The following is a 23,821-nucleotide window of genomic DNA, read 5'->3' on the forward strand; positions in this document are numbered from 1 at the left end:
TCAGCACCTCAGTAAGCAAACCAGTTGTCTTATGTTGTGGCTAATATATGTACTTTTGCTGCCTGTCATCACCACAGTTCACTGCATGTCTGTCTCTGTGTAAATCCTTGTGTTTTCCTCAGCTAATGCAGCTCCATATCTCTTCCCCATTAGCTTGATCCCAGGAAGCCATCACTCTACCCTGCTTACCTCTGGCCTTCGTCAGCCATTGGCCCGCGTGTGGCTATTTCCGTGTCAGTGTGACATCTTTGGCTTAAAAAAAAAAAACGGTTCACTGACTTACAAAGTTGGTCACAGATCGTGATTTTTATTTTTTTTTTTTCTTGGATTCGTTCACGCAGAGATTCCAAATAGCCAGGCCTGACGGTAAACACCTAAACAGATGGCTGACAGATCCCTTCTCTACAGCAGGCATTTCTTATTGAAAATCCTTCGTGTCGCTGCTCCCAGGCAAATACTTCTAGTTCATGTCAGGATCACTGCTGCATGCTTCAGTCGTGGGGAGCCGGAGATTTTACTATATAATGTTAAGACGTGTTATACACAAGCATGTTCTTCTTAAGATGCTTACCTCTGATTAAAGCATCCCCTAATAAAAGGTAGCTACTTATATTATTTGTTTCATTAGCTAAAGAGACAACATTGTTTTATTACTGTGTTGTTAACATAATTGCCAAAGAGTTTACTAGTTCAGCTTAGCTTCCAGGAGGACTTTTATTTTATTTAACCAAATTTCTGATTAGGAGAACTGCGTATAGTTTATGCAGAGAGCAAAAGATAGAGCTAGCATCTTAATTGTCTAAAGCAACCTACAATTGTGCTCAGTATCGTTTCCATGACAGACGTTTATCATGGTTAAAACTTGCTACTTCATTCCTAAAGAATGCTTTTTCCATTAGAGACTCTTGAATGACCTAATGCACAGATATGTGAATGTACTCCTTTCTTGTCCTTATAATGCCTCTGCTGACTGACACGATGCAGCCGGCGCAGATCGTCTCTGTTTTAAACATCACTGTGAATTCAAGAGGAGGATAAATACTTTTGTTTTATGTTTGCTGGAAACTTTTAGTAAAAAAACAAAGTGAGGCCTTTTCGAGGATAAATGTATGATTCAGACGCAAACCTGCTTTGATAAATCAAGCCGTTTCTTTAAACTGATTAAAACTCTTTACATTAACTAGTCAGCTTGTGTCTGGTTCAGTTCTAATAGTCGGCATTATGAACAAAATTTTGGTCCAATGCAACCACCGCCTAGAGAGCATCAAAACAGTTCGTTTTATGTTGGACTAACTTGCACCCTTCTTATACTGGAGGTTTATAGAGAAGGAAGATCACCTGTCTGAAGACTATCCAGGATTTACTTTTAAAAAGTTTATTTGTAAACTTTGCTTCTTGTCAATTTTTGCTCTAACAGATAAAAAATAAACAGTTGCACATTACCATCTGAGGGATGATTTTCCACACTCAAATTTTCTCCGCAGAAAATCAAAATCTTCATGTTACTTTCTTACCTCTTCAGGTTTAAAGTCCTCAATTATTTTTTAATTGACTGAGAAAACTAAAAAAAAAAAAATCATAACTTGCCTTTTGTGAAGAGCACTTGCATTGTTAGGGCTGAAAAGAAGGGGCACCGTAAGACTTTACCGTCGCTCCAATACGAAGAACACAATCAAAACCGTTGCATAGACGGACAAAGGGAGTTTACAGAGGCTACAGGCTTTTTGTTCCAAAATATTGTGCGTGTGAGGAATCATTTTAGGTTCGCTAAAGGACGAAAAAAGATGAGGTGATTTGAATGAAGCGATTCCAAGATTTTGTTTGACACAAGGAAATGATACATCTGCAGCCGGCCGGCGTGAAGCGGACACGTTTGTAGACGTGTAAGCATATCTTTTATATGAGAAAAGCAGCTGACTGACATCTCCATCTCTCCAGAAGCGTTTAAGGAAGTTGTTTGTGTGAATTGTCCTTTTGGGAGCAGAGGTCAGTTGTGATTAATTGGAAAATAATGCATTTGTTACTATGTTATTGTTTACAGCGTATGGCTGCTAAGGTAGACATTCTGCTCTGAAACATTGCATCCAGCTAGCTCCAAGGCGCTTTGATGTGTCTGTGTTTGATGTGTGCGCTACGTTAGCGCTTAGCGTGCAATGTTTCTCATGGTAACCGCTGTCCACCGATCAGATGCGCCTCAGTCAAAGTCCGAAATAATTGAGCGGCCCTCTTAAGATGCGGCTCACCCGGCGGTGACGTAAATACACCTCGGAAACCTGTGTGTTAAACGTGACATCGAGAAAGTACAAGACGGTTTGCTTTGTTTCCTCTTTTCTCTCCATCCAGAAATAATCTTATTTGTACCCAGCGCTCCTGCCCATGTGGCCAATTATGATTGACTGCTAGCGCTTATAACCAGTGCTGCCGTGCCAAGAAGTAGCATTCAAGACTTTGTCCATGATTGAATGTTGTGACGCTGTGACAGAAAGATCAACAAGCCCAGATGGTTTTTGTCAAAGCTTTGCTGCCAGTTGGGTGTATTGCGGTGTGTTTGGGTTTAGGGGGCTTTTAATAAAGTGAGCAGTTTCCTTGTTACCAGCTGCAGCAGAAGTGGTCACATTCTCAGGTTGTCCTTTGTGAAACCTGTTGCTGGAGGAAAAACAAAAAAAGAGACTCAAATGAGAGTTTGAGCGTTGGCGTTTACTTTTATGGGCAAAACATGTGTGTTGCTGCATAAACCATGTGTTCATTTGAGTTCGCGCTCTGTAAACTTCTCAGTTGCTCTTTTTCTCCCCACTCCACCCACTCATCTCCCCCCATCCCCCCCTCAGTTCATCAGGTTCACAACACTCCCCTGTTTGCGTTGAATGTTCGTTGCCAATAAAGTGTTAACTGGATATATTTCAGAGATAATAAATATGTATTTTATTCCAGTTTGAATCACTTCCAGTCCTCAGTAACCATCTGCCATAAAGCAAACAACCTGTTGTGGTTTGTAGATAAAGCCTCCTCTTCCAGGAGGCGTCACTCGTTCTCTTTTTACTTTTCAAAAATTAATATGTTACAGCAGTATGTCCAGAAAATCAGGGTGGTTACTAGCCTAGCAAAAAAAAAACAACATTAAAAAGGTAGACAGAACATAAAGAGATCTTCTGGGGTGCACTGTGCTCCCCCTGGATACAACAGATTTTATTGTTCTCCTTATGGTTGTTTTATTCTCTGTATAATTGATTTGTTGATTTTTATTGTACAGCACTTTGTGATTTTATGTTTGTAAAAAGTGCTTTATAAATAAACGTTGCTCACTTACACTCTCAACTATGAATAATCGAGCATGGGAGATCTCCAGCTGGGCTTAATATTAATGATATTAGCATATCTGAGTCCTGGTTGCTCCAAGATGGAGCCTGGTAGCAGTAATAAAGGTACAGGTGTGTACAGGTGTGTACCTCCATTAATAATTTGAAGTACTGGCCTTATTCTAATGCTGTAGCCCACTCACGAACACACTGAGCTGATAGTCTTTTAGTTACTGGATTTATTGCAACACTTTTAGAACAGTAACTGTTGTGGTCATGGGTTCCTGTCATCCCTGACCACAACACACAAGATTTAATTCAACGCCTAAAACCAACGACCCACATGCTCCAAAGAAAATACACTTTTCTAATGCCTCTTAATTCGCTCGTTGTGCAACAGAGCCCCGCCTGGTGAAGCGCACACACCTCCAAAGTGCTCACACGGACAGCTTACTCAGAGACGAAGGATACGGATATGCATGTTTGGCCCTTTTTGTGACGTCAACGATGGCACGAGGGGAATATCCAATTTCCCTCGTGTTGTAGAGCATGTCTGCTCTGACACAGTGAAGTAATCAAATTTACCATACTGTTAGTGTAGCTCCCCCAAGCGAATGTTCTCAAATTCGATCAACATTATGTGAAAAGTTTGAAATATAAAGCACAACATTTTTGGGGAACATTGTGTATCAATTTTTGGCATGGATGTGTGTTTTTCTTCGCAGGTCAACACCAACTGGGTGTTTGTTTTTTTTTATTTGTTTGTTTTTTGTTGTTTTTTTAATAGGAAAGTGGTGTGGCCCTTTTTGTTGGATATATAACCACTTGCGTCATAAACAGTCTTTAATCAAAACCATACACGAAAGAGACTTGGTGCACTGTGACTTTATTTCCATATAAAAGAACCTGATGTCTAATATGAGTCGAGATTTCACAGTGCAAACATGATCATCTTTAAAGCACCTGTCCTTTCCATTAAGGAGTAGAGAAAAACAGCAGTGTCTAAGACACACACACACACACACACACACACACACACACTGAACTGACGAAAGCAGAGACGACTTCAAAAGTTATTCCATAACTCAAATCAGCCTCCTGGCAGTTGTTGATTCTTTCCAGCCAATCATACTTTAAGAATGCCAAGGGTAAACAACTCCAGCTGAATGACAAGTTCCTGAGAGTTATGGTTCTTGATCATCTGTAAAACTGGATCTTCACAGATCCTTCCTGTGATCCAAAAAAAAAAATCTTTATATAACGTGGTATAAATTGATTATTGTGTTAACGTTGACTTGCATCATTGGTGGTCCTGAATAATAGTTCCATTCCAAACAATCCTATTATATCTTAAATTATGCATTGTTTGAAATCTATGGACATGATTGTAGTAATGTGAAAGGAAGCAAGAGATACAATCCTGTAAGAAACAGATTTCTTAGATGTTTTGCTTTCTATCACACTTAAACATCTAAGATCATAACATTTATTTTAATAGATAAACATAGCCTGAGTAAATACCAAATCTATGTTAAAAATAGGATTTTGTTCATTGAAGGAAAGAAGCTTTTCAAACTGACTTGACCCAATTGGAAAAGTTAATCACCCCTCATAAATTTCCTTTATCACACCCAGTTGCAATAACATTAAAAAAAGCTAAAATATGTCAACAAGCTACATGGCCTAATCTGAATTTTTTTTTAAAAAATTCAGGAACAGCTCAAGTTTTGGGACTTCAGTGAACCACAGCAAGACTCTGTCCAAACAGGAGGTGTGGAAACGGTTTGTGGACTTAACATGTACAAAGTTGAACTTTCTGGAAGATTTAAGTCCTGTCCCAGTGGAAAGCTTACACAGTATTTCAGGAAAAGAAAATCATATCGACACTCAAACCCGGTTAGTTGTTGCGGCCTTATCTTTTGACTTTCATATCAAAAATCCCTCCAATTGTCCACCGGTTATCGGCAAAACCAATAACCAATCGGCCGATTACTTTTTCACACAGGGCCCCATTATATTTTTGGCTTACTTTTTCCCCATTACCTGAAATCACCTCAAAACTGCGCCATGAATATTCTTCAAATTATCTTTTTTTTCTGACTGTAACGTAAAAAATAATAATAATAATAATAATGACATACTAGTAGTTTTGTAAAATACATCCAGCACATGGAATATTTCTTGCTATCGCAGCTCTTGTCCAAAACAAGCTGCCTGTTTGTGTCCATAACATTCAACAGTCTCCATGTCTCCTACAGCGGCTGCTTAAAGTCTTTTCTCCTCACTCAGGAAGTATCAAGACAGAATTTCCTGCCTTAGGCAGATTTACTGATTTTGCTAAATAGACAGATTTACAACATTTCCCAGCTGAACCTTTAACATTCTACCAGTGTCGTCTTAGGAAAGCTGGCTGGCTTGCAATTCAGAAATCAAATGCTTTTTTTTTTTCTTCAGACCCTGGGAAATGCATTCTTTTACACAAGAATGTTCCTCTACATTTTGTTATCGAATGGACTTTTTCTGCCAGCTGTTCAGCTGTCTGATGGTGTAAATTAGAAACATTTTATAACCAAGTTTCTTTTTTTTATTCCTCAGAAACCGTTTTGGAAGTATAAGCCATCTGTTCACCAAGTGAAGCTCTTTCTGTCATTTCATATCCATCTTCATAAAACCCAAACCCTGCAGAAAGAGATTTTCACTCTACATATTGAAACTGGGATTTTTTTTTTCTACACTTCGGCTGACAATAAATCTAGAATTTTCTTTCCGTATTACATTTTTGGTAGAAGACGCACAAAATCTGAAGGAATAAATCAGGAGATGTGTAATGGCATTAAAAAAAAAAATCTAAATTTTGATTATTCCTAGACTTTGTTTGATGAAATTAGGTTAAGCTAATGCTTGCTAAAATAAATATGTGTCAGAGCATCACAGTTTGTTGCATATGGGGCTGCAGACCAGTCAGGGTTCCCAAGGTGACCTCCGTCTACCACTGGAAGGAGCAACTTTGGGAACATTGGCATCAGAAGTGGACCATGGAGGAATGAAGGAAGGAAGGCAGCCTAATCCGAGGAATCTTGGTGTTGGTGAACACAGGCCTGGGTACCGATTTATGTTTCTGCTGGTAGCCCTAATAGGTCCGACTTTATTTCGTTAGATAAGAGATTATAATCCGTTATCCATGAGAACTAACTGGTCCATTATGGGACTAAGAATGATGGAAGTAGGACTTAATATGAAGTCTTTCGAAAATAATTTTAAATTGAATTAAATTATGCGAGTAATTTGACAATTTAATCTCCCCATTTCATTAATAATACTTATTTATTGAAGTAAATAAACAAATTCAGTGGTACATGGGTACAAAATGGTTTATTTACAATAACAAAATGGCAGCAGGACGCGGAGACACAAGATGGCAACACATGAGGACAAGATGGGAGGATGGATTGTAGCATCGATCAAGAACCAGTCAATTCCTCCCTGCTTTCCCACACTAAAGTTGCTGTGACCACTGCCTGCTGCAAGTAAGACTCTGACTGATCGTGAGAACCTCACCACCCCAGGGAAGAAAATACAATAAAAGGAGCGCTCCCTCCTGAGATTCGTAGTAACCATCTCAAGCTGGCCCAGTCGACAAGAATCGGGGAGAGAAAGGTTTGCTCTGATTTACCTCCAGGATCAATTTCATCTTCGTCTGTCAGCAATCAATGCGGCCCGTGTCCATTTTTTTTCTCCCGCTCGGGGTGAGTCATGTCCATAAATGCCATGGCAGCACACAGTGTTCACAGTGTTATTGGTCTCGTTTGACTCTCATTTATAATAAAATCTGGTCATTACAGGTCTATCTGGTTCTTTAAACAAACTTCTGTGAGTTTTATTGCTTCCAAATGTTCTGCCATGAAGTCCTCTAATATATGACTCAAATGTTTTGCTGCAGATGCACAGAATACAAGTAAACCCCTTTCAAGGAGGAAAAGAAGTTAAATAAAAACAAACAAGAAAATAAAAACAAACATGTTTCCTTTATTGCCCCTTTTCCACTTGTACCATCCCAGCACGGCTCAACTCAGTTTGACTCGACTCTACATGGTTCCGGTCAATTTCCCCTCACAGCTGAGCACCACCTCTACGTGTTTGGGTCGTCCTACCAGGGCAGCTTCAGAGTCTGAAAAGTAAAGTCATACGATTTGGACGTTGTGTCGTTTTCAGTGTTGCCATTTTCAATAAAACGCCAAATGAGCTCTGTCGTCTTTGGGAATTTTTACAAATACCAGGGCTGATTCTTGTCAGGAAGTCGTTTCTGTGACACAATCGTTGACTCCCCCCCCCCAGTCAGTCAGTGGCCGGCAGTCTTCTGACATCGTATTTTCACCCTGATTTGTACACTTGGAACCCAGGTCGAGTGAAAAAGGGGCTGGTACCATGTCAACGTCACTAAAGGAGGAAGCCCATAACCAAGTCCAGCCATGCCGAGTTGGTACCAGTGGAAACAGGGACAGTTTGTGGTTTCCCCACAGGCGTGTGAATGTAGATACTTTTGGGGGGGTGGATTTTATCGTTATTAAATAATGATTTACAACAAAATACATCATTCTATGGATAACAAAAATATCTCTAAAGTTACTTCGGGTTCTTACAGAAAAACCTGGGTAAATATGTTTAATAAATCCCAAAATTGGAAAAAAAAAATGTACTCACTAAATTGCCTAGATGTTATCATAAGTTATCATTTAGTGGACACATGGCAACAATGAGCAGTAACTGTTGGGTGCTTCCTGCAGCTTGAGTCACTCTTTTAAGATAAAGGGCATTGATTAAAGTTATTGATAGCCAGCTGTTATTAGTTTTCCTTTCTGTCAACACAGTGATCATACAGTAGGAAACAACAAAGTGCATAGAAAATCAAACCACTAACCTCTCCCTATGCTGTGTCTTTACTGGAGTTTGCAGCTGCTGGGAGTGAATCTAACCCCCAGCGAAGGGATTCAAACACTACATACATAAGAAAATTATACTTTGGGGTTTGCTGGGGTTGCTAGGTAACAGTGCACTGCCGTGACAATCAGGAGGTTTTTGAAGCTACTTGTTTTCCAGACACACAAATAAAAATAACTTGTTACCTCAAAATGACTGGCTTTGTTTTAAAGTTCTCGGGCTGCTTTTAGAAGCAGTTGAGTCCCAAATAGAAATACAAAAATGTACTAAGTCTCAATTTCACATAATATGTCCAGTTTAAGACTGTTTACCACCAAAAAAAAATATCTAACCAGAAGAACTAAGATCAACTCCTGTTCATGCTGGAGTTAAAATTTTACTAATTTCTGCCCCATAAATGCCAATATATGACACAGTAATAAATCACAGCCCAACTGCTGATGTTGAATTTTCTCTACCATGACTGTATTCTTCTGGCCACGTTTGTACATCACCAGCTGCTCTCACTCAGACACCGAAATAAATTCTTAGCATGTTTCCATATTGGTATATTCCAATGAGCATTAAAATACAGCTCCATACCCACAGAGAGGATATTCCACCACGCTTTCCAATTAATACACTAAGTGGTTCAAAGCTTCACAATGTCACTTTTCATTTAAATCTCCAGCCGTGTTTATGCCTTTCACTCCTCTGACAGTCCTCAGAACTGAGTAAACATCCTCCTCTGGCAGCTTGGACACACTTTCTTTTTGTTATTAACAGACTGTCCCACTCTTTATGTTTCCATGGCTCTTGTTAACCAGATGGTGACACGAGAGGATGACCACCGCGAAGCGCCCATCACTCACCGCGTATCCTATGTGACTGCTTGAACCCTCGAAAAGCTTGTATACATATCCTGTTTAAGAAAAACCGACCACCTCAGTCCATCCACACACACGCACTCATACACCGCAGAGATGTATAAATACACAGAGACAAGCATTGCTTGTGCAGAGCATACTCAGGGATGGCCACCTCAGAACCACCATCACTTTGCACACCTTTCATACTAGTAGGCTTGGTTTTTCCTCTGTGCAGTGAAATCCACTCCCTGGGGGCCAGCTGGCCTTCTGATGCATGTATGGGTGCCAGCAAGGGATACAAAGCTAGCTGTGTGTGTCAAAAGGAGCATCTATAAACCCCTGAAAAGAAGGTAGTGGAGATGCTGGAGGTTCATCTGCTGAACGTAATAATTGGCAAATGTCGATTTTTAGCACAAGTGGCTTTTTAAGAATTCTTTAAGACCATTATTCATAAAATTTAAGATGTGTATAACATAAATGTACAAAATAACATTGTATATTTTATATAGTAGTAGAACCACAGATTGGGGGTTGGCAACAGAAGTTAGCCCATGGCAAAGACAAATGTCACTTATCCATAATAGACGCAAAAAAAAAAAAAAAGCTAGCTAGGAAAAGGATATTAGCGGTAGCCTCAACCACATCAAGTCACACAACGGAATAAAATGACTCAAACGTTTGACTGACAGGGAAATCCAGTGAGAAAAATAAATTGCATAGAATATACAAAAGTAAATAATTATAAATAAGAAATATTTCATATTATTTAGTGTCTAAAACATTAAAATAAATAAATAAATGCCAATTAATTAGAGAAAATTTGAGGATTAAAACGATTTATGCACTTATTTACAAGGTGGAATATAAACAGGTATGCAGAGTGAGGTAGTGTTTTAATTTGTAAATAACAGATATTCAAGTCCTAGTAAACGAGAGCACAGGAAGAGCTGAGCTCTGTAGCACTCCCCCTGCCTCGGTGGCTGAACAGTGTGGGAAAGCTCTTATGTTAAGCGTGCAGGGAAACAACGTTTTGCAGGACAGTTCTATAACAGATCTGCAGGAAAGGTATTTGGTTGCAGCAGTGGCCGTTATACGGCTACACAGCGCTGGACGGAGTGTAAGTAAAGTTCAGCTGTGCTTTTGAGATTAAACGTCGCAGATGAATGTTGGTAACGGAGCCACGACATTTTAAATCTAAAGTTGGGGAGCATCTGCGGAGCGTGAAACTGCCTTTTTTGTTAATTGCGTAGCATTCAGAGCGGAGGGTGAGGTTTTAGGAGAAATGGAGCATTTAAAAACACATTAGCGCTAGAATGCAGCGACTGCAACGATCGGGTTGAACATGTCTGGATATAGAAATAAATGGCAGAAACTTTCAGTAAAATATTTAAATGTTTTTATATTCCCCCCCCCCCCACACACGTAGTTACATGATTACAGGAGTAGTAGCAATAGCAGAAGCAGAGTTTTTATTTTTAACTCCTGAATGGGTCATTGGAAGTGGGGTCCACCATCTGCTTGGACACCAGTGTGCAACAATAAAGTGAAAGTGTGTGAATGGGAGGCATGAGTTAAACCCAATAAAGAGAGATCCTCAACACCATGTTCCTTTTGTGTGTGTTTTTTTTTTTTCTGGGATGCTCGTTGCAGATCTCAGATTTACAATGGCCGTGCCTGGATCGGGTTATTTGGTCCATAAAGTCTCCACGTACTGCAGGCCTGAGTTCTTTTGAAGGAAGCCGTCACTAACGGTGGACACTCCTCCCCTCGTAAAATAAATCAAAGTCAGCCACTTTGGTCATCTGCGCCTTTACACAGTGAAACAGCTTTCCAAGAATATGCCATACCGGTACACACTGTGCCTGAAGGGCTTATATAACACTCATTTTTGTGTGCTTTTGTCATAATATTGAGGTTGCAAAATCTACAGAGTATTTATATTCTTTATTTGTTCACTTGGTATATGACATGTTTGTCATACATAAACATTTTTGACAGAAAATGAAAGGATTTAGATTGAGAAGAATGCCTTTCCTGTTTAATTACCAATATCAAAGCATGGTTCCCCTGTCTTTACCGTATCTTTAACTATGACTATAACTATGATTCTGCCTGAACATGAACAAGTTTTTTAGCGTTTAAACCTGGACCATAAAAATCCAACATAGCTGAACTACTAAGAGTTGGGGGAGGAGGAGGAAATAACTTTGTCTCATAGACGGGTTGATTTGAATGTTTTCCGTAGTAAATTAAACCGTCTTTTGTATGATCTGAAACACTGACTCGCCACAAAAAGTAGAATCAGAGCAGATAAAAAAACAAAGCTTTTCACAACATCGTTTGTTCATGTTGCAGCAAAAGGTGCTAAACCACAGTCTTTCCAAAGCAGCGGTCTTTCCAAAAAAAATGCATTAACCCATCCATTCTCTGTTCTGCAGAAACCCTCTTGAGCTTCGTCGACGACATCCTGTCTGGGGCCAGGTCTCCATGTGTGATGCTGGGGGACATCCCAAACCTGCTGTCTTCCTCCATCAGTCTGATCATTCGCTGCCTGGAACCTGACGCAACATACATGTGAGTTGACACTCGGTGCTCAACACGTGAAGAAAGGTACACACTTGCTTTTCCAAGGTGTCATAAATTGCCACTGATGGAAGCTTAAGGTGCAGTCCACAAATGCTCTCTGGTGAAGTTAATCAGGCCTTACTGTTGTCTTTATTGCCATTATTTGCTGTCGATATGAACCCATAAGGACTGCAAAAACCATTTCATTTGCTAATAAAAAAAACGTTTGAGTCCAAAATTGCTTTAGCAGACAGACGTTAGCTTTAGCCAGTCCAATAAATGAGCTTGTTTCTCTGTGTTTGCCACTAATTTTAGCTTTGAGTAAGAAAGGAAGTACAGATATTTAAATGCTTTCACTTTGCCTTATTTACCAGCTTGGTTTCTTTAACATGTGGAAAATGTAAAAGAGGGAGTTTTGAAAAGTGTTTGCTTTTTAAGAAGTATCATTTATTTAAAAAAAGAGCAAAGTTCTCATCTTAATTAACAGCATAAAATTTAGATCAACTTTTGAACTGGTCCACATGAGAAACATAAAGAAGATTGAATTTTGTCCGAGGCAGGCTAATATTGAAACAAATCCAGGTGACTCCATATATCCACTGTCATTGCGAAGCGTCTTTAACTGCATTATGACAACATAACTCTGAAAAATGGAAATAAAAGCAGATCGTTGCCTGAAGTATTCTCTCAGTGCCAGTGGAGTCCTCAGTTAGTCCTCAAGGCATGCTGTCTCGCATGTTTCAGATCATTCCCTGTTTCAGCACACTTGAAGTAAATGGACTTTGGAAAACTTGATGACATGCTGAGAAGGCAATTCAGCCATTTGACTCAGCTATGTTGGCACAGGAACACATGAAACACAGGAAAGCAGTCTAACATTTAAAACGTTTTCCTCTAAAAATCACTGGTCCCACAATTGTTAGCATCCTCCTTAAGCCAATAAGACATCGCTTGGTCTTCCATAACGTTTTACGAGATTTGAGAGAGGCAATTTATTGGCTGTTCTCGCTTCCACGATCTCTCCAGATCACCATGAGTCCTGGATCTGCTTTTATACTTTCATCTCTATAGTTTATCCTACATGGTTTCTTTATGGAGTTTAGGTCTGAGATAATAACCCGGGAAGAGAGATTGACTTTATATCCGGTAAACCATCGTTTTGTCTTGACTCGATCACTTTGTTTTTATCATTACCCCGTTAAGCCTTCCCAGGGTTTGGTTAGCTCAGTAGATATTAATGCAGCATTTCAAATAATTATTGAGGCTAAAGCTGTCCAATAAGGTTCGTCTCAGAGGAGAAACACAACCACGTCATCACATTTTCTTCCTCATGCTCAAAAATAAGCATAAGGTGCACTTCCATATTTGTTCCATCTTTACGTTTGTAATGGTAGGACAGAAAAGGTTTTTACATGACATGCAGAAGGAGATGGAAATACCATTTAAAGGTTGTGGTGCAGACTTGGTGACCTAATGTTGCCCCTCCTGACTGCAGTGACCTTTGAACCTTTTCATTCCCTTCCATCCCATTGTGGTTATTGTGTGGGTGACAAAATAAACTGAGTTGTTATATTTATAAAAATAACATTTGATTAGATAGGAGGTGAAACTTGAGTGAGATAATGAATCTGCTTTAGAAGCTGAATTTGTCTAAGTTTTAACACACCTTTATCAACAGTTGCAGAGGAGGCTCTAATTCAATGTAGCACCACTGAATATCCCTAAAAAGTGCTAAGTTATGACACGTCATTTCTAGGAAACTTTAACGTCTCTCATGAAACTTGCCAGAAAAAGCATGTTGTGTCACCACTCTGGCTGAAAGCAGCTTCTTTAATGCCCTCCGTAGATCAGCCTACACTTTGACTGTAGAGACGATGACTCACTAAAGCTTGCAGAAAAAGGCCATTTGTATGTGAAGAAGTTATAAGATTCAAAAATACTGACTCATTAACTGCAGCAGTTTGACTGCTTTGTTATATTTCTCTTTGAAATTTGATGCTTTGAAATTGGACCTCTGTCTTTTTCAGAAGCTCCTGCTTTTTCTGACATCATCATCACAGCAATGCTTCTCCATTATGTTGTTTACAACCTTTCTTCGGAGCATTGCACTGGGAAGTAGATGTTTTTTTTTCTTTTTGAAAGTAGGTGGCCTTTTGTGAGTGCAAGTGTTTAGGCACCCCTGAATGGCTGCCAGGGAAAATCAAAGGATTCCTCAAACATGCATTACAGGTGGTGAACCCAGACCATTTCTCTGTCCTCATCATTTCTGGCTGACATCTTGCATGTTACCGCTACTCTCCGACTCATCCAACATTACACATCATTGTAAGTTGTAACAAGGTTTGCTGTGTCAGTCAGCACAGGGTCCTGAGCACGGAGACACCAGCAGACAGGCCAGTGTACCAGGAGATGCAGAGGCCGCAGTAGGAGGGGAACAACCCAGCAGGACCACCGCTTCTTTCTTTGTCCAAGGAGGAACAGGGGGAGCACTGCCAGAGCCCTGCAATATGACCTCCAGCAGGCCACTAATGTGCGCGTTTCTGCTCAGATAGTCAGAAACAGACTCCGCCAGGGTGGCGCGACGGCCCTGTGTCAATGAGCGGGGCCTGTGCTTACAAGCCAACACTGTGCAGAACGACTCGCATTTGTCAGAGAACCCCAAGACTGGCCAACTCACCACTGGTGGCTCTTTCTCTTCACGGACGAGAGCAGGTTCACACTGAGCTCATGTGACAGACGTGACAGTCTGGAGACGCCGTGGAGAACGTTATGCTGCCTGCAGCATCCTTCAGCATGACTGGTTTGGCAGTGGGTCAGTAACGGTGTGGGGGGAGGCTTTTCTTTGGAGGGCCCTCCACCTGCTAGCCAGAGATGCCCCGACTGACATTAGGTACCAGGATGAGATCCTCAGACCTCTTTGTGAGACCCATAATGTAGCGGAGTGAGCCGTGGATTCCTTCTGCTGCAGGACAATGCTGGGTTTCATTTGGCTGAATTGTGTCAGCAGTTTCCTGCATGATAAAGGCATTGGTGCTGTAGAGTGGCCTGCTCATTCCCCCAGACATGAACCCAGCAGAGTGCATCTGGGACATGATGTTTTCTTCCATCCAACAACTCCACTCTGTCCGCTGCCTCATCAGGACCGCGTCCAGTTGTTGTAGGGGAGTCATAAAGGCCACACACGCTACCGAGACCCATTCTGACTTGAGGAATTTCCATTGACACTGAATCAGCTGGTGATGTGATTTTTCCACTTTTACTTTTGAATATGATTCTAAATCTAGACCATTATTGAGATAATAATTCAGATTTATATTGATCATTTTTATGTTGTTTTGTTCTCAGCGCAATCCACTATGTAATAAACGAAGATTTGCATCTGAAATGTTACATTCATTGCGATGTAGGATATGTTAGCGTAAACTTTATTTTTGGTATTTAACAAGATAATAAAAGTACAAGAAAGGGGAGCTTGAGGAAAAAATTCTGAAAACTACTATTTTTCTTTTTTTTCTATAATGGCTCTTTATTCTTCCTACATATGTTTGTCAGCAGAGTAAAAAAAAAAGCTTTAACATGTGATGCCGTGATCAAGACCGGATACTTGGATTCTCGCTCAAGCATGTTCACACTTATCTCACACAATCCTTGCCAGAAAGGAAGCCACACACACTGCAGCAAAGGGGAGCAAGACACACTGGGGAATAGAAAAAGGGGGTAAAAGGTTTAGCCAAAAAACCTTAAATCAAACTTTGGGGTTACAACAGAAAACAGGGGGGCGTGGGGGGGGAGCGTAAAGGTGGAACACGGAGAGAAACATTTTGAACATGAAAAGTAATTCAAAGAAAAGGGGCCAGAGGCCAACAGGCAGAGCACACGGTTTGGATGTATATGGGCTGAATTAGCCGCTACACATGCTCTTTTATTTTCAACATCCGCAAGTATCCTGCTCTTTTTATCCTGGCTGACAGCTCATTCATCTCTCCAGGACTAGTACTCTTATCCCCCTCAGGCTGCTGCAGACTCTATATTTCTTATACAAACGGAACCTGGAAAAAAAAAGCTTGAAACCATATGGTGCCTCTGGTTCGACAAAATGATGACGTGAAGAGAAATATGCCGATACTTTTATGAAAGCTGAAAGCTTCAAGAGAATTTCCTCTGTCTTTGTTGGACGGATGTTTAATCAGTCAAATTTAAAGAAGAAATATGTTGGGGTTTTGTTTGTTTTCAGTCTTCTATTGAGCAAGTTTTGTTTTTACCACAAGGTGGCGATATTCAATCAGAAAACGCTACAGTGAGGGCGCTCCAGTGAACAAGCAAGCTGCGTCGGAACCATACAGGCTGCTATCCTCGAAAATGTGGCTCTTATTAGACTACCAGCTGGCACTGTCTGTCAGTTTGTTGCTCTCGAAACTATGTTGTTGTTGTTGTTAACAGAATAAAATGAAAAGAACAAGAGAACTCTACACTGTAAATCCCGTCACACAGAGTTTGTTCTGTAGAAGACGTCCAAACCCACGAAGCAAAGCAGCTGACTGCACGAGTACTTCCGTATCTCCGTGAACCCATTTGTTTGTTTGTATGGTCTTCAGGTTCCGTCTGTGGGCTGTAGACAACACAGGACGGCGGTCCAGTCCGAGTGAGGTCACCATCAAGACTCCGTGTCCGACTGTGGATGATGTCAAAGCGCAGGGTGAGAAATGAGGCCGAATGGGTTGACAACCAGCTCGCTGAGGCGAATTTGTTTTTCATGTGAATAATCGTGCAATTAAGATTTTTTTTTTTTTCTTACAGTGTGTCAAACTTAGAGTTAGGGTCTGTGTATTCAGAATATCCAGTACCTTATAAAAGTATTCACACCTCTGAGGTTTTTTTCACATTTTGACTCGAAACGACAATATTTTATTTACCTTATCTTAATTTTACATGATGAAGCAAAAAAGTAGCCTGTGGTTGTAAAGTGGAAGGAAAGGACTTTATGGTTTTCACACCTTTTACAGTATAAATCTCAGGCAGTGTTAAATATGTATTTGTCTTCAATCCCACCTGAGTCAATACTTCATAGAACAATTGTTTACTGAAGGTAATGCTGTAAAATATTAAGGTCTACTGCAGGTAAAGATGCAAAAGATATTTGGGGCATGAATTTACCAGCATTGCACACGTAGGAAAAAGTTTTTTTGTATTTTTTTTTACTTAAAAAATAAATCTAGCTCAGACAATTTGGATTCATCAGTTTTCAAGTCTTGCAAATGTTCTCAATTTCACAGAGGTCTGGCCTTTTACTGAGTCATTGTAACATCAGAATACGGTTCAAAGAGGCTCCAATGGACATCTTAAAGGTTTCTTTTTTTTTGATGAGTCAAAAGTCTATATATGTAACAAAACTAATCAATCTCGCCACAGAATTCTTCGGTAAACAAAAATATCAAGATCTCAGCCATGGAAATTTTTTTTTACATTTCATGCGGCTCTGAGTGAGCACTCTGTTGCTTTTTGTTGTGTCATAGACGTATCAAGAATCCCGCTCGCAGCTTGGTAAGACGATCTTGGTGCAATTATTTTTGTTGTTCAAAATGCTGACGCTTGCTTTCACAATGCAGTTTCAAATGTGGTCCCCTGGCAAATTAAACACTTTGTTCTTCTGCAGGGTCATGGGCGAATGAAGACAAATGATGTCCATTTGTCTTTGAGTTACTGATTTTCTCCGCCCGCTTTTTCTTTTTGTAGCACAGTTTGAACAGGTCGTTTTCTTTTCACCAAGGCTTTGAATGTAGAGGAAGTAGCAATTAGCAAGCTCTTCCAAAAGTGAAAGTAGAAAGTTTCCTGTAGTAGTGATTATTATTTTTTTTTTTTAAGCGGACATCTGGTGATATTCTTGTGATTGTGAGAAAATTGTGCATAAAATAATGCACATCCTCAGCATGGATAGTGAAAGAATCAGTGCCACCGACTGAGAGCTCAATGTTCATTTTCCTTCTGGAAAACGAACCTCTTCAGCACAGCCGACACTAAGGCCGACTTTCTTACCTTCTTCCAGGGGTTGCTGTTCTCCTGCATCACTTGTTGCAAACTTTAAAGGGATCCGCTTAATTCTGCCTTACAGCTATGAGTTTCTTTTTGCCGCTCTTCTAAAAAGTCCAGATTTGTGGAGCAAACGCCTAATTGATCCTCCCACCTGAGGATCAATTAGGCTGCTGTCAGTGTTACAGTGTTACTATGGAGATCTTGGCTGCTTCTCTAATGACGGTGGTATTTGACTCAGCTGGTTAGTTTAAGTGGGAAGCCTTGTTTTGGTAGATCTTGCAGTTGTGCTATGCTCTTTATGTGTTTGGACAGATGATTGAACGACGCTCTGTGATGTTGCATTTCAGCATAAAGCCTCCTCAAACCGCCTCCCTCCCCGGTGTGTCTTTTCCGATACTGGTTGTTCTCTTATATTCAAATCTCATGGCAGCTTTATTTACAGATTAAATTGCACACATATAAAACCCTGATCTCACAAATATGTTCTACATTCAGTTGATGTATCACATAAATGTCCAGTAAGACATATTTATGTTTAAAGCTGCAGTGGGACTCAATTTTGTCCAACTTTAAGGCGCATTAGCACTTCTGCAGGGCACTTTACCCTTTATTGTAAAGAGCATGAAAATAGAGCGACCAAATGGAATCACTAGATAGTTCTCAAAAGTTCTGTTATTAGATGAAATAATTCCTGCCTGTTTGGAGCTATTTCTCAGTAGATGTCATGTGAGTTCATAGAGTGAGTCATAAAGTCACAGGCAGATAGTTTTCCCCTCTCTGGATCAGGACTATTTATGGTCACCGTATCCTGCAATTCCGTGAGGATATTGACTATAAAAAAATATATATATATATATATATATATATATATATATATATATATATATATATATATATATATATATATATATATATATATATCATCCCATCTCAGAAATTAAAGAGCTGGAATCCTTGCCGACCCTCTGCAGCAATAACGGCTTCATAGCGAAGATGTTTTTGTGGCTCCGGCTGCTGATTTTAATCAGCTATTACAAAAATGCGCTAGTCATTGAAGTGTGATCCTACTGGGCTTACGCTGTTAATTTTAATGCCTGGAGAAGTATAAATGGTGTGAAACGTAATACTTCCAGTGTACTGGGGTGACTTTATTACCATCCAGAAGAGGGGATAAGTTGCTAGCCTGACAGGCCATGAAAAGCTCAAAAATCTGTCCGAGTTACAAAAAGCCTTTCCAACTTCAACTTGAACAATGATTTATGCTTTTTCAAATGGTGTTCTGAGTGGAAGTTGCACGTTAAAATAGCATGCCGCATATCTGAAGATCTAAAAGTTGGCTTGGAGTATGAAAAGGAAAGAGCTTCACAGCAACGCTAATGAAATACAGAAACAAAATCCAGACAGGCTTTCGAAAACTAAACATAATTGTGGGTGTTCGCAATGATCTCTGCTACTCCAGGGAGCACAAACTGGAATAAACACTATTTCAGAACTTAAACTTTTTTTTTTCTTTTGCCCTGGAGTTACTAACCATGCTTAACATTAACTGCTTAACAAAACATTACTAAATCTTTAAAGTTTACATCAAAGTCATGTAATCAGAAACCAAGTTTCCTTCCACACGTGGCGTTTCCAGCCAAAGTCTGAAAAATGGGGGATGAATATTATTGATCTTAGTCCATTTTCAGTGTTTAAGTGTCTAAAAGTGCCTTCATTACTGTTTTAAGGAAAATAAACTAATTAGAAGCATAGTAGATTCTGTTACGAAAAGACAGATTTCTGAGAATAGGCTACAAGGCCAATGGCAAAGGTCTTGCAGTTCAGAAAATAAGTTGACATAAAAGATTAGGATGTGAAAGTAGGACAAGTATGTGAATATTTCAGTATTTCGAAGGGCCTTTACTCAGCACACCAAAACAGGGTAAATATTTCACCTGTCTTTGGGTTTTCTTGAAGAGTCTGATTGATTGCTGTCTAAAATATTGCATGGCTTCAAATGCAACATATTGAGTGACCCAGAGCTACAAAACTACTCAAAAGTCCCAAATTCTACCACTCCTTTCAGGCTAAATGGAAACAAGTCTAAAGTTGTTTTATTTTCAACCCCTATGCAGGGTTTCCCCCAGAAATCTTGCTAACCCTTTGGTTGGGGCGTAGGGCAGTCATCCAGTGGTCCACCATGTTTTTGAGATAAAAATTGTTTAAAGTTGACAGGAAATTTGAAAATATCACTAGTTTATTATGTGTTATTGGAAGACATTAGTAATATCTAAACACTAACTAAATATTCTTAAACATATAAAAAAAACTTCAAACAAATAAGCAACGCTAAGCCTGGTGGGGGCACAAGTAAATCCTGGCGGCCCGCCAGGCTTATAGTACACTGGGGGAAACTTTGCTGATGTTATTTCTGCCATCATTGATTTAATAAAAGAAAACGTACAAACTCCATAACTCTTTATAGACATTTGCCTATACTGAGACTCACCACCGACACATCGTTAAAGATAATGTATTTTATACAGTTGAAACCAAATGGCTTCTCTCCTCATTTTGACGCTTAGGAGGAAATAAATAATTTAATTTCATTAATTTCAATCTGATACTAACATTTTCTGGTCTTGATTAGATATCCCCACATGTTGATGACAAAGTACGTAAGAATTTGTTTTGACTTTGGATTGTATGTGTTCCTTTAGAAATTGCTGACAAGATCTACAATCTGTTCAATGGCTACACAAGCGGGAAAGAGCAGCAGACCGCCTACAACACTCTCATGGACCTGGGCGCTCCCACACTGCATCGCGTGCTTTACCACTACAACCAGCGCTACGAGAGCTTCGGAGAATTCACCTGGAGGTGTGAGGATGAGCTGGGACCGAGGTACTGCTCTCTTCTGACCTTTTTTCCTGAGTCACGATTCTCTTTATTTCCCTGCTGCACAAAAATCTAAGAGGTTTTAAAGTTTCATTCGTTTCATTTGTTTTCATGCTGGACAGCTATTGTTTGTGTATAGGAAAAGTAACTGAAAAACAAAGCCCATTGTTCGTTCCATCCATCCATCCATCCATCCATCCATCCACCCATCCATCCATCCCTCCCCCTGACAACTTAGCTTCTAGGATTATCACGACACTCAAACCTTTCCACCACAATAAGGTGGCAGCCCATTGGGGGGCCCCCATGTTACGTTTCTTAAATGCCCAACTCCTGTGGCACAAAACAGATCAGACATGCTGCATTCCTACCAGTAAATTGATCATCAGCTTCAACTTGATCGCTGATATGCGAGTAGAGCAGAAACTATACAAAGTGTGGTGTGGATCTGTCTTGAGCCAGACTTTTGAAGAATACCTCAAGACTGAGCCATTGTACTAACGGGTAGACTATAGTTGAAAAATCTGTCTTGTTTTGTTTTTTTTCATCCATGAGTTGCCCTCCCACCAACAGAGCCGAGTCTGTCACACTGAGTGGTGCAGTTGACACTAACAATGCCTTGAACAGTAACGGCATAACTCACCAAGGAGATTGGCCAAGAATGTGGCAACTTGACAAGCGTCTGTGTTGGATCAGTTTGGTGAAAGTGCTGCTCTGAAGTGAGGTTTCAGTGCCGCTAATCCTTAAACAATGTAATGAGCCATTGAATCCTAGAACCGTGTAAACCTTAAACACTGAATCACCTGATTCCAGAAGTTAAACAACGGGTTGATTTTGATGAACTTTCTTCAGATTTGACATCTGCCGTTGGCAGATCTGGTCTAAGTCTAACTACTCTACCCCCCACAAGTATTTATTAGATGTTTTTATCCTGACAGTAGTTAACTGAGCTAACTCACAATTCAGGTAGAACATCTTCTGGACGTCTGGGGAAGGTCAGCACAACACCAGGCTCTTGGTCTCACAGTAAAGTTAATTTAAGTGCATCGTTCTGCTGCTGAAGGTCACTTTCCAATGTAATCTGGATGGCATGTGCTGCTTATAGATGAAGTAGGTTCTCCTAAATAATGAAATGTCAAAATGTGGTGTCACATTAGAATCACCGACTTCAACTGTTGTATTGAGATTTTATGAGATATGACAAATCAGAATAGCAGAAGAAAAACTACTTGTGGTGTTTAAGAGTTTTCTTTTCCACGAAAATAAGTCTTGCATGGATTTGTACTCAAACCTCGATTCCCCGATGCCTATAAATAAAATCAAATGCTTCCCGAACTCACCCAAGTCATAAATGGAGTGAGAACTTTCCTGGACAAATGGCATCATACAAACCAAGCAACACACAAGACGAGCCAGGGATAAATGTTGTGGAGAGGCTAATGTAGGGCTTAATGTTCTAAAACGATATGTTTAATATCTCACACTCACCCCGTTGTTAAGCAATGCGAGTGCAACCGCAAATTAATCAAGACGTCCTCGTCGTCCTGGCGAGAATAAATTCTTTGTTTGTAGTTTGACACAAGCCATGTGCAGAAGAAGAAGGTGCTTTGACAGATGAGACCAAAAACAAACTTTCCGACTTGCACGTGATACTAATATCTGAACACACCATCCCCAAGGAAGCTGAGCTGATGAGACAATGATTGGAGGGAAAACCTGTTAACACCAGAGAAAGATTTGACTTTTGACCGTAAGGGGCTGGATACCAATGCACGCCACATTTTTGAGATTTCTCATTTGCAAAAACAAAAAGAAAATGATCTTTTTTCTTTGGCCTCACAACTTTGAGCTACTCTCTGTTGGTAGACCAACAGAGAGTAGCTCAATAAAATGCCAAGAAAAGACTGATCCTAACAGCAGGAATGAGTTTAAGGGTTACTGGAACCCGTTTGTACACAACTTTGTTTTTGTTCATTACGTCTGAACACTCATCAGGGACTTGAAGAAGTGTCATAATGCTAAATATCAGCTCGCACGAGATCCAGTGTGTGTATCAAAAGGAAATCTGATTTTTTTTTTTTTTTTTTTTTCATAATCAAGAACAAGATCCAAACAGAACAAAAACAGAGGTAATCCTATCTGAACCAAAGCATTTCCCTTTCATTTTTCAGAGCAAACTGTAATTCGTTCCAGCGTTATTACAAACATACCCCATCGACCGGTCAGATCTCCATTACATCAACTCGTTCAAAGCCATGCTTGCGTCCGACTCTTTGTTTTGATCCTCGACGCTGTGCAGATGTCTCTGCGTCTTCATGACCGCTGTCTTGTGCAAATTGACGTTTAAGGAGGAAGCTCTGTCAAACGGGCTGGAAAAACAGATTCTGTGACGTCACCGTTTTTTTTGTTTTTTTGTTGTTTTTTTATTCTGTACCGAAGCAGCATCCAGGCAGGACGAGCCTCACAAAGCACAAACAAACACTGCGAACGTGAAAAGCGCAGCGTTGTGCTTCCTAAACAGAGTCATGTGTTGGACATAAAAATCCACTAATAAACAGACTTTGGCAGGTGAATCTGATTAGAGAAAGCTCCCCTAATTCTTTGTTTCTCTCTGCTTCTGTGGGTTCCCTCACTCCAAAATGAAAGCTTGTTTTTTTAATAGGAACCATGTTGGAAAAGGTTAATGTGGCAGAGGGAGTTTCCTCTGAAGTGTTCCATTAAAATGCACTTAGATTAACAACCCCACAATTTGGTTAAAGGGAGCTGTGATTAATGTTAATACAAGCACCCCGGAGGAGTGCATTCAAGGTAAGGCCTGACAACAAACTAAGGAAGCATAAACATGTTTCAGCTCAGCCAAGTCATCAAATGTGCATTAGACTTTCCCTATTCGCTGGGAGAAATGACTTAATGCTACACATGGTTATTTTTTAACAAGCAGGCAGGCCAGATGAGAGGTTAATAGCCTCACAGTTTCACTGCGTACAAGCACCCCATGGTGTCAGTCTCTTAATGACTCTGACATTATTTCACTGCTGTGAAAAACAAATGCAGCAGATAAATGTTTGGACTCGAGTCAGGACCAGAATACTGCCAAAAGCATTTTTAGCAAATTTATTAGTCATGCAATGTTTCTGGCTTCTAAAGCATCCGCAACTGATGTGCGCCTTGTTCTGAAAAAAAAAAAGAAAGAAATCCTGAGATCAGCTTGAACTCTGGAAGTGTAGCTATGCGAATTCAATTCAGACGTTCAAATAAAAAAAAACA

General features: G+C 40.1%; 1 protein-coding gene across 3 annotated transcripts in view; it reads left to right on the forward strand.

Annotated features, from left to right (window-relative positions):
- Positions 1–23,821, forward strand: part of astn1 (astrotactin 1) — a 343,361-nt gene that overhangs the window by 309,067 nt on the left and 10,473 nt on the right. For 2 of the 3 annotated variants that reach the window (XM_088014719.1, XM_088014716.1), the window contains 3 exons: positions 11,521–11,656; positions 16,243–16,343; positions 20,377–20,560. In XM_088014719.1, coding sequence (XP_087870845.1) covers positions 11,521–11,656; positions 16,243–16,343; positions 20,377–20,560 — 421 coding nt within the window. Of the gene's footprint in view, positions 1–5,891; positions 7,162–11,520; positions 11,657–16,242; positions 16,344–20,376; positions 20,561–23,821 lie in introns of those variants that run through there. The other variant, XM_088014717.1, reaches the window with a different exon arrangement.

This window comes from Poecilia mexicana, unplaced genomic scaffold (genome assembly GCF_051168715.1).
Source record: "Poecilia mexicana isolate PSO_F unplaced genomic scaffold, ASM5116871v1 scaffold_17, whole genome shotgun sequence".
In the NCBI taxonomy this organism is placed as follows: domain Eukaryota; kingdom Metazoa; phylum Chordata; class Actinopteri; order Cyprinodontiformes; family Poeciliidae; genus Poecilia; species Poecilia mexicana.